Genomic DNA, 12,014 nt, shown 5'->3' on the forward strand with positions numbered 1-12,014 from the left:
AGCAGTGCTAACCACCGAGCCACCTTGCCGCTCTATTTGCTAAGTACTGTAGCAACGGAGGATTGATGACAGAGGCAGTGCTGTGAACTTGGAATTACTAGTTGAAAATCTGCATGGAGGTCCAGTTGTCCAAGGTTATTGGACACTTGTATTGGGCAGACATTCTTTTGTAGCAGCTGTAAATTAAATAGCCCTCGTCAGGATATCCTCTGTTCGCTTTAATGGGAAGGATGAGAAAAGGGGCCATACCAAATTTGTGGTAAAAATAATAGCTTTTGCAACTTAGCATGTTCTTGCACTTAATGGATTATCTCAACAGTAACCATTCTGAAAAAGAGAACTGCAATGACAAACTATCAAGACGGCAAATTGACATTGCTTCCTGCAGAGAGACCTGCCTTCCTGGGGAGAGGTAACTCAAGATACACCACCTTACTGTAAAGACAAGGCTGATGGTGATCGTAATTTCACAGTACAACAGGAAATAGAGGGTGGAGCAGATAACACAATCCACTGAGCCTGCTTGATATTCAGTAACATCATGACTGATCTTGGACTCCAACCTCATTTTCCTGCTAGCTCCCCATATTGTTTGATTCCATGAGGCAATAAATTGTCAAAAGCTGGGGCCCCAACATTGACTCTTATGGAACTCCACTATTCATTGCCTGTCAACTTGAAAATGTCATATGTTCATGCCCACTCATTGCAACCCATCTATTAACCAATTCTCCATCTATGCTAATATATTACCTCCATAAGAATGAGCTCACCTATAGTATTTTGCGTTGCACCTTGTCAAAAAGCTTTTTCAAAATCCAGGTCTACCAGTTCCGCTTTATTCACTGAGAAGTTACATTCTCCAAAAAATTCCAATAATTTTACCACACAGGATTTCCTTTTAGTAAACCAAAGAGTGGCTTTGCCATTCAGAATAGGATCTTGAAGGCACTGCCAGAATAAGTAACGGGCTCATGACACCTCCAGCTCAGTCACCCATCAGTGCTTATGCTCCGACCCTTTCGATGATGTTGAGGAAAATTTCAACATCAAGCCAAATCGACTCCGAATTCCACCGTACCCAATCATTAACATATGCTAACAGGGCGCTTATTTGATATTTCTTCAAATCCGGAAGATCTACCCCTCCCTCACCCTGCAAAAACTGCATTTTAGAGTATTTAATTAGAGAGCACCTGTGGCACCAAATGAAGGACCCTAGCCAACCAATGAGCCTCCGTAACACTCGTCTGAGTAGCAACAATGAGATCTTTCTCATGGGGTACAACAGGCAAGGAATTCATTTTAATCAGGGCTACTCAGCCCAACCTTGATAACGGCAATCCCCCCCATTACTGCAAATCCTGTTTTATCCTTTCCAATAGTTGTACATAGTCAGCTTTATACAGCTAGTGGAAAGGAATAACAAAAATTTCCAAATACAAAAAACATTTGGCGACCATTTAAACGGGAAATACATTCCATCCTTCAAATTAGGCACCTCCCCTTATCGGCATGGCTTCTGATTTTTTAAAGTTGTAAAGCTGAGCCAAATAAATTAATTGCTTGAATCAGTCGAGGAAGAGACTTCTCCGGATTGGCCAAGAACAAGAGGACGTCGTCAGCATACAAGGTAATCTTATGTTCCCCCATTCCCACCCTTGGCACCACTATTTCAGGATCCCTCCTGATAGCCTCAGCTAACAGCTCAATTGCTAAGGTGAATAACAGCGGTGAGAGAGGGCACCCCTGTTGACTACCTCTCCCAATATTCAAGTTATCTGACTTAGCAATACTTACAATACTGCCTTACAATACTGCCATCCATCTGGCAAAGGATCCCCCCCTAATAAAACGCTCTAAGATATGGCCATTCTATCCGATCAAACGCCTTTTCTGCGTCTAAGGAGACTACCAAACCCAGGATCAATCTTTGCTGACATACCTGCACTATGTTCAGTACCCTCTTGGTATTGTTGGAGGAGCTACGACCCTTGACTAAACCCATCAGATCTTCTTTTATAATATGGGGCAGGACCTTCTCCAACCTCAGAGTGAGCATCTTGGATAGAATTTTAAAATCTACATTCAACAGTGAAACTGGTCTGTATGAACCACATTCTTCAGAGTCTTTCCCCTTCTTTAAAATGAGGGCGATATTAGCCTCCCTAAGAGAAAGCGGCAGACAATCCTGTGTATATGAAATCGCTAAACATCCCCAGAAGTGGCTCCACCAACACATTTATGAATTTGTCATAGAATTCACTTGAGAATCCATCTGGCCCCGGTGCTTTGCCATCCTGGAGATGCCTTATCGCTTCCTGCACTTCTTGTACCATCATAGACACATTCGATAGGGAAGCCTGTTCGTGTTTATACTGGGGAGATCCAGATTCTCAAAAAAGGACTGCATTCTCACTGCGCTGTGTGCGCCTCCCTCCAACCAATGTAGCTCTGCGAAGTATTCCCTAAATCTAACATTAAATCTTCTCAACTCATGGGTAATCATACCAGCCTTCTTCCTAACAGACGTAATAGATTGTGAAGCCTTTTTCCTCCTAGCCAAATGTGCCAGATATCTACCTGGCTTATCTCCAAATTCAAACAATCTTTGTTTAGCAAAGGAGACCTCTTTTTTAGCCATTTGTGTGTGCAATGTGCTGTGACCCGCTGCAACTTGACCAGAGAGGGCGTATTATAATAAGATTCCACAGCTATCTGCAACCGGGCCTTCAGCATCCGTTGTTGTTCCTCCCTCTGCCTCCTTCTAGTCGCTGAATACGAAATTATCAGGCTTCGTAAATATGCCTTAGTGGCCTCCCAAAGTATTGCCGAAATCACAGAAAGCCCTGAACTCCCTTCTGATACACTCAACAAGTTTGCTATCTCTTAACAGAAATGGATCCATGCGCCAGTGTCCTGCATCCATTCCACAACTCTTGATTTTAAGATCTAAATACACTAGCGCATGATCTGAGACAGCTATATTCCCAATTTTGCATGCCAATGTTCTGTCCAAACCGTCAGTTGGCATAAAAAACATGTCAATTCATGTATGGCACTTGTGTGGGTTGGAGTAGAATGGAAAGTCTCTTCCATTAGGGTGGAGATGCCTCCACACATCCACTCATTCCAACTCGTCACACATGTCCACCAACTGCTTAGATTGAGCGGACTTACCTGCCGGGCCTCTTGGCACCCTATCAACTTCAGGATCTATTAGGTGATTACAACCCCCTCCTATGATCGTGCGGCGCACCCCAAGAATAGGAAGAGTTTGGAGGGATATGGGCCAGGTGCTGGCATGTGGGACTAGACTGGGTTGGGATATCTGGTCAGCATGAACGAGTTGGACTGAAGAGTCTGTTTCCGTGCTGTATATCTCTATGACTCTATGATGCCGTCCGTGGTTTCCCAAGATGAGGAAACTTATCTGAGGTGAGATGAGCTACAAAGACATTAACTCTAGTCTCTAAAAACTACTTCTTTAAAAACGACTACAACTAAAAAAGCTAATCACTACATTTAACTGAAACAAACACCAAATAACCCCCCAATTCACTAGAGATCTTCCCCCTTGCCCAGAGGGGGCATTCCTCCCAATCCTTACTACCATCTTACCTCCATCTCGCTGAGGCCGTGCTCGAGTTCCAGGCAATTCACAAATGAGGAAAACCTGTTATTTACATTCTGAGAGTTAACAATGGATGGCTATCTCTCCCCCACTCATCTTAACCACAGATACAGCCACCCCAAAACAAAATCAAAAGGACAGCAGAAAAAAGGACCCTCGGTAATACCCAACCGACCCAACCCAAAAATAATTCCAATTTTACAACAAGACTGTATGTATAAAGCCAATAACCACAAAAAAGAAAGGGGAGAGAGAGAAGTGAAAAAAGGGGCAATAAAAACGATTATCTGCAATGATACCCCCTCCCCTCCCACTCCAACTCAAGTCCTTCAATTCAAAGAATTCACAAATTAATTTGCTTTTTCTGTGGAGTCAAAGTTATATACCGCTCACCCATGGGTGAAACGCATATTTCAAGGAATATTGAATGTTCAGGCCCCTTAATTCTTTCTTGACATCATCAAATGTTCTTCTCTTCTTAATTAGGGCTCCTGAAAAATCCTGAAAGAAAACATTATCTTTGAGCTTTTATTACATTAAATCCTGTGAATTTCTTACCAGTCTTCTTGTTGTTTCAACTATGAACTGTTTTTCTTTATCATACAGGACCTGCACTCAGACCGCGCGGGGGCACGGGTCCAACCCAGACCTGTGCACTGCGATCCGTTGGGCCCAATCCACACTCACCACGCCCCACTCCAACTCCAATTCCAACGCCAGGAGCCATCCCTGCAGAAAGCCAACAAGGTCCTCGCCTTCCTCGCATTCCGGAAGACCCACAAGCCAGAGGTTTTTGCTCCTATTTTTGTTTTCTAGGTCGTCGACTTCTTCCCGAAGGACCTGAACATGGTCTTCCAGCGTTTGGATCCTTCCTCCAGAGACGTCCGCCACGGTCTTCTACTCCACTGCCTCCATTCTTCGGTCCAGTAGTTGGATTTCCTGCTTAAGCTTTTTTAGCATGCTTCAATCTTCTCACGGAGTTTGGCAAACTCCTAGAGTAAATGCTGCTGTCCTGTTAGATCCAAAGGGGCCATCACGGGAGTTTGAGCAATTGCTGCAGGCACCCCCCCCCCCCCCCCCCCCCCAATGCAGTAGGAGAGTGCCCTGTCTGCTGTGCTCCTTTAGGCCCCTTTATTCAATTTCATCCTGGCCTTAAAGCTGTCACACATGATTTCAGCAGCTCCAGATAATTAAGAAGTTTAAATTAATACTTTTTGCTCCTGGGGGTGGTTGATAAGGGGGTAAGGGCGAGGTAAAGGTCCACCTTGCCTGGGGGTGTGGCACAGAGCCGAGCACAGCAGACCACTCAGACCTGCCGCCATCTTGGATCTCCACGATTCGGTAGACTTTAATATAAACTATTTCCTATTTCTTTATGAAGTAATGCTTAACTTTTTCATTCTCGCTTTGCTTACTACTTTGTATCTAAGCTTTTTTTGTATTTAGGTATTTATGGCGCCATCTGTGGCAACATTATATACTTTTTACTGTGCTCCTGTACTTGAGTACACGTGACAATAAAACCTAAAATCTAAAAAAAATTTCTTTCCATGTCAGCACACTACTACAATTCCAGGTGTTTTAATCTTACATGCTTATCTCTTCTGAGAAAGTATTGAAAGCCTTCTGAATGTCCATGTAAATCAGATCCATTGGGTTCCCCTTATCAATTCCACCAGTTATATCAAAAATGTTCAGTAGATTTGTCAAGTATGATTTCCTTTTCATGCTGACTCTGTTCAACTCTATTGCTGGGCTGTTAAATCTCACACAATGTCACATGGTTATAAATTATAAATTAAGCATTACACGGAAACAGGGCTAAGACGGATATTACAAATTGGGCCAGCAGCCCACTTTGCATATCAATCTCAGCCGCAAAGTCCTTCAAAAATCAGACTACCTTAAGAAAAATTTAACCCCTCTTCTAGCATTTAGTCTGACCCCCTAACCAAATGCAGAACACATAACAAATATTGGCATGGTCATCACCAAAAATAGCACACATCTACATATTCTGCTGAAAATAGTCTACATGGTGCAGATTCATCAATTTAACCTTCAAGTAATAGAAAACAGGTCAAGCAAATGTATATCTGCTGAATATCAACATCTGGGTCTCATCTCTGTACTCTTCAGCTTGCCTTAGTATCATGAATTGAACTCTGATTGTACTTTGTCCTGATATATGGTTTCCATCAGTTTCATATTTCCTCAGAAGCTTGGGTTGCCAGCCTCCCCTTCGGTCTCAAGTTTCCTGAGAAACAGGAGTGGATTCCCCTTCTTCAGTTTCTCATTTCAATTTCGTTCGGTTTCAAAAATTTTAAAACTTTGAGACCACAGATTGTATTGCAAGTCCAATAACCAAAACTGCAAGTTAATTTACATTTCGAAATCATGCAGCCCTGATAATATTTTATGTATTACACTAAATAATATTCCTACTGTCTCTCTCCCTGGCTCAGGTAATCAATGCTATGGCAAATGTATCAATATGTATACTGGAAGTTTCACATTTATTCACACTTCCTGTAAACTTCCTACTGCTTTTTCCATCCAATCTTTGTATGTCTTGCTAGTTCCATCATGCCTACCTAAAATCATGACAAAAAGCACTCCAATTTATGCACCTCTGACCAAGCTCAGCAATCTTATCTCTAAGGTACTTACAGTGCTACCTACTTGCATGGTAAGCTTCACAATTATAGCTCTAAAATAGGTAACACAGTTGCCCTCAGCAGAATCTGACTTACAGCAAATATAGCAAGCACTAACTGCTCTGCTGTTTGCCCCTTCATATTTGATTTAAAACATAACCTCTGAGCTGAATTTTGCATTATTTTGGATGTCCCATTTTCATACAGTTTACAGTGACGGCCTGTGAATTTTCTCGCACAATAGTCTCAAACCCAACTTATTAATTATGTACCATATCGCTGTAGCAACTTCCAATCTGATGTTAGCTGGCTTCTACAACTTGCTGCAGGTGGAGGCACTCACCGCTATCAAAATATCAAATATCATTCAATATAATCAGTACCCATGCTGCCAGCGCCATCTTTAAAAGGTCATCGTGCACAATGACATGCACTGACAGTCTGGAGTCACCCTGCATGGTTCGTGGCATTTGCCCTAGACTTGGCAGTTTCCCTCCTAGAATTCTAACACTTGAAATTCCCACACCAAAATGCCAAAAAAATTTCCAAGTCCGTACCCCTACCAAATCATGGACACTTTCCCACCTTTGCACAGGAGTAAATCAAAACATCCCTCATCTCCATCACATCACTATATCCTTCCTACTCTTCTAAACCTTTGCATTACTCCTGAATGATCCCATTCTATTTGAAGTAAATTTAATTCGAAATCCCAGTCAATAAACACAAAGAACTGCAGATGCTGTAAACCTGAAACAAAAATAGTGAACTCTATGAAGGGTCACTGGACTCGCAAAGTTAGCATCTGTTGCAAACAAAACAGAGTTGTCAGACCCACTATTTCTCCAAAGTTATGTGTTTGTTTTAGAAATTCCAGTTACTTTTTGAAGGAATAAAGACATAAGATTCCACAGTTGACAACAGAAGACATTTTCACTATACAAGAGTCAAAAAAGCAAAGGAGAAGCAGAAGCAGAGGAACTGGCGATGTTTAAATGTTCTGGGATCATGGGATCATTATGGTAGATGGTGAAATTTGAATTTTGCAATAAAAAGAAAAAATTGTGGAATTAAAAGCTAACCAAATGGTGACTATGTAATCATTGTCAACTGTCATACAAACCCACCTGCTTCACTAACATCCTTTAGAAAAGGAAAATCTTACATCTTTTCCTTGTCTGGCCGACATATGACTCCACAACAATATGGTTGACTCTTAATTGCCCCCTGAAATGGCCCTAGCAAGCCATTCAATTCAAATGTATTTAGGGAGGTGCAATAAATTCTGGTCCAGTCAGCAATGCCTATATTAGAGTAGATGAGATTACCTACAGTATGGAAACAGGCCATTTGGCACAAGTCTACACCAACCCTCCGAAGAGTAATCCACCCAGACCCATTCCCATGAACAAATTTTTAAAAACTACCTATTTTATATCCAGCGTCCAGAATTAACATGTTAAGTGTGAATTAAATGGACAAACATAAACTTTAAATTACATCAGCTTTTCTCCTTCAAAGATTTAGCCTCTGATTTTCATTCAACGAAAGCGCCATTTCAGCACAGAATCAGAATCCCTACAGGGCAGAAACAGGCCATTTGGGCACCAACCCTCTGAAGGGTATCCTATCCAGACCCACTCCAAACTCTATCCCCACAACCCACCTGGAGCTTTTACCATACTACCTAACCTGCACAACCCTATACACGACAGTGCAATTTTTAGCATAACCAATCCACTTGACCTGCATATCTTCAGATTTTAGGAGGAAACTACAGCATCCGGACAATATGCAAACTCTGCACAGACTGTCACACAAGGCTGGAATCGAACCCAGCTCCCTGGCGCTGAGAGGCAGCAGTGCTACCCACTGCCTCATTGTGCTGGCGGGTAATCAGTCTTCTTTGACCTGGAAGTAGCTGTCAAGCAATAGGACTCAAACTCAGAAGGGCCCAGAAATTGTTCTCTGCCCAATAACACCTTCTCAGACCATTGTATTGGCATGTGTGCACTCTAGCATCAATACAAAAATGTGCTTCTCAACTTCCAATCTGTGCTGTGTAGCAACCGCTGCTCACTGGACTTCGTGTGTCTAGCCTGCCCATCTGCAGACCCAGTGACAGCCATTCACTCTAATCGCCTCACAAGAGCAGGCTATCGCACAATACATAAAGTCACATAGTTGTGTCTTCGCATTGTACACCAGGTTAAGTAATCTTATTTTCATACCATCCTCACCCATCCATGTACCTTCACATCCTTCAAATAGGTCTCAGCCCCATTTCCAGTTCAGCTTCTGTTCCAAGACCAAATGTGACGCAAAATACACAAATTCACTGAAAAAAAAATGCACATTGCCTCGCAATACCTAATAATTCCACAATTAGAAAATCATTGGAATACTGCATTACATGATTTTTAAAATATTAAATTATGGTTCCGTAATCTCTCTCAATAATTTTAATGTGAAGCAAAGATAGAGAGCAAGGGATAATTGGATCCAGGTTTTTTATTTTACATTTTATACTTTAAAGTTGTTTTTAATTGTATGAACACACAACTAAGATACGTTATTTATATTTCTCTTACTCCATTGCTCATGGATTGCCAAGGGACGCTTTATAAGGAGAAGGGATTCTAATGCCAAATGGAATATGCCATCAAAGAACTATATTAGCTGACAAGTTAATTGCAATTTTATTAAAATACATTCTGGGCATTTTTTGATGTAGGTAATATTTTCTTCCATTAACATTGAACACATAGCTTCAGTACATACACATTGTTTATTTGTGAATTTTTTTTCCCTGCAAATTTAAAACTTACAAAATCGCAGCAAGGCAAAATGCAAGATACATAAGCTGAATGTAGATACCGGGTATTTAACAGTCCTAGGGAAAAATAATGGGGTTTTAACAAAACTTACTAAGTTGCTTTGACAGTATGCTCATGTCATGTAGGGCATACATCACCACCATCAACTTACAGCTGTTGAATAGGGAGCCTGAGATTCTGTGTTAAATTACATAATTATAGAGGTTGTAATTTCCTGATTTGCTGAACACTATACTGCACTGGGACATTTATGGAGTTTGTTAGAACAGGGAGGAGTTTTTTTATTTGTCATTGCTGTGGAGGAGAATCATGCATTTGGTTCAGCTGGGACCTGGAATGTGTTGCTTTGCTCCCAGATACATTTTCCATGTCCGTCAACAGTGAGGGAAGGGTCAGGAATTGACCGCTCTGAGATGGAAGGAGAGAAAGGTCCAACCCAAGACCACCAAGGAAATATGTTGAAATACATAAAAAGACAAGTGTTAAATGTAGTCATGCTATGAAACATTTTTGTTTGCTCTCATTCTTTGTACATTACAAGTTTCAGGTACAGAGAAAAAGTTGAAAATGTATTCAAAACCTATTTGGACTAATTCAATTATTTCATTAAAGCACAGTGGGGTGGTTGAGAGTCTTTTTATTATTCATTGTTCATATATGGTTTACACAATATATAATGGTTGATTTAGTTTATCCATTGTGAAATGATGATGAATGGATTTTCCATTATAAAAGCAAAACATAGAAAATATGATTGATGGTACAGGAAAGGCACATCATATGCAAGATCACACCCTTACTGGTAACTACATTCCATTATTCTGACAATTTTTGCAAAAGCCTTTACAGGTGCTCAACACAAACAACTGCCAAGAACAATCCACAAGCATTTTCAGATATTTGACAATATAGCATGACTTTCTTCATCACTGATTTCATAACCACCCCTAAGAAAATGTTTCCCCTTTGTTTTCAAGCTTCTCATGAAGACATGTCTCAGCATGGAAACTGTCAATGTGAATAATCATCAGTAGGTCTTAATGCTACTATTCATTGGCACCACATTCTGAAACAAATATCAACTCTGGAACTGGTAATAATTAAATCAAAGCTGTAACTATACACTCAGAATTTGGCCCCACTGTTACAATCCAAACATTTATGACTTAACAAACATAGTGTCGCATTAGACACTAATATAGTGAGGGCTTCCCATCACCAAACAGTATTCTCTATTTTCCACCTAGACAAGACTAACTACTCACCTTCTCTGCAAGAGCTTCCTCGAGGGTAGTAAGGGCAGTATCTGTATTGGTGGTGTCAGCCTGCAGTGATTTTACACGTTCTTTCAGACTAGTCATCTGCTTCTCTTTATCTTTTAGTTGCTCCTGCAGATTCTCAATCTGAGAAACAAAAATTTGCTCAGTTTAATGTTAAAAATAGACAAACGAAATAATATTAATTTTCTACAAAATGAAAAATAAATTGTGGCTGCTCGGCAGCGAGGATTTGAAAGCACTGGGTTTGAGGTTACGCATAGTAGGAACATAATGAGCCAAGTGACTTCTTTCTGTGCTTTAAATGTTTATGCTTCTGGAAGCCATTTAGGACACAGTGCTTTACAAGAGATTTCTCACACTGTATTGATGATTACAAAACTGGCTGATAATACAAGAATATTTCCAATTCAGCATTAGGTATTCTACAGGAGTGAAATTTCAAATCCATTGCATGCTAGGCAATAATACTCGCAAAACAAAACCATATACTAAGAACATACTACAAATCCAATTCAAACACACAAGACCAAGTATTATAATGATAGATTAGTGGCACTACAATATTTGCGTTAAATGCTTAACAGAGTTGCTAAGAGCAGACATGACAGAACTGCCCTTTTACTTTTATAATCAATTTTATAGTGCTTATGTTCAGCAGTAAGCTAACAAATTCTTTGACAAACCCCATCTGTCAAATGGCAGGCTTTGAACTACTACACAGAATGACCCTGCTCAGCAGGTTCAACAAAAGCAAGGCCACCTTAGAATGATACTATGGCCTTAAGAGATGTATTTCATCCTGCTTTTTTTATGAAGAAAGGTTGAGATTGAAGTGTGAGCAGCCTGCTAAAAGTCAATGAAGTAAATTGCTTGTGAGGTCTTGAGATTTATTTTTTGAAAGTTGGAAAAACAGAGTAACCTGAATAGGTGGGGTCAAGCTCCAATAGAGTTTTAGATTTAGCTTCCTGGAGTTGAGGTCTTGAAGTTGGTTGTAGAAACTCTTATTCCTGTCTCAATTACAGCTAAAAGCAAGGGTTCTCTTCCTGCTGCTAGAATTGCATGAGAGACAATATATGTTACTGAATTTGTCTTTTTCAAGAATGTGTTTATGGGATGTTGTCATATTGGAACAATTAATTACTAGTAGCAAACATAGATGTTATTTTGTTAAGCGTTTTGATAGAGTTACAGTTAAGCAGTTATTTTTATTTTGTCTACATTTTAACTTTAGTGTAAAAATAAAGTGTATCTTGCTTAAAGTCGATAATTTGACATTTGAGATACAACTGGGAATGCAAGCCTTACACTTACTTTTAAATAAGAAAAAAGTTAGGGTCTTGACTATCTTTTTAATATATTTTTGCGAGAGTTTGGTCTATAGTCCGTAACAACCTATACAGCCAACCTCCACCAGGGGAGCTTCAGTGCAAACTGGTCATGCACTTCTGGAGAGGTACAAACAATGTCATTCAAAGTTCCTTCTACAGATTAAGTGGCAGAATAATCACCATGAACTCCACAAATGCAGAGACTTTCACTTGGCTCCAGATATATGCATTGCTAAGTAAATTTAAAAAGTAGTGTTCAGGATGAGTTTTTGGAGGAT

The 12,014-nt window shown here is 40.3% G+C and overlaps 1 protein-coding gene across 9 annotated transcripts in view; it reads right to left on the reverse strand.

The window, feature by feature from the left end:
• LOC148146771 (ELKS/Rab6-interacting/CAST family member 1-like) overlaps positions 1-12,014 on the reverse strand; it is a 922,009-nt gene that overhangs the window by 786,792 nt on the left and 123,203 nt on the right. For all 9 annotated transcript variants that reach the window (XM_087997334.1, XM_087997331.1, XM_087997333.1 and 6 more), the window contains one exon: positions 10,394-10,531. In XM_087997334.1, the coding sequence (XP_087853460.1) occupies positions 10,394-10,531 (138 nt within the window). The remainder of the gene's footprint in view (positions 1-10,393; positions 10,532-12,014) is intronic.

The sequence above is a fragment of the Chiloscyllium plagiosum genome, unplaced genomic scaffold, assembly GCF_037043375.1.
Source record: "Chiloscyllium plagiosum isolate Xiang-an unplaced genomic scaffold, Cpla_swu_hap1 HiC_scaffold_19, whole genome shotgun sequence".
In the NCBI taxonomy this organism is placed as follows: Eukaryota; Metazoa; Chordata; class Chondrichthyes; order Orectolobiformes; family Hemiscylliidae; genus Chiloscyllium; species Chiloscyllium plagiosum.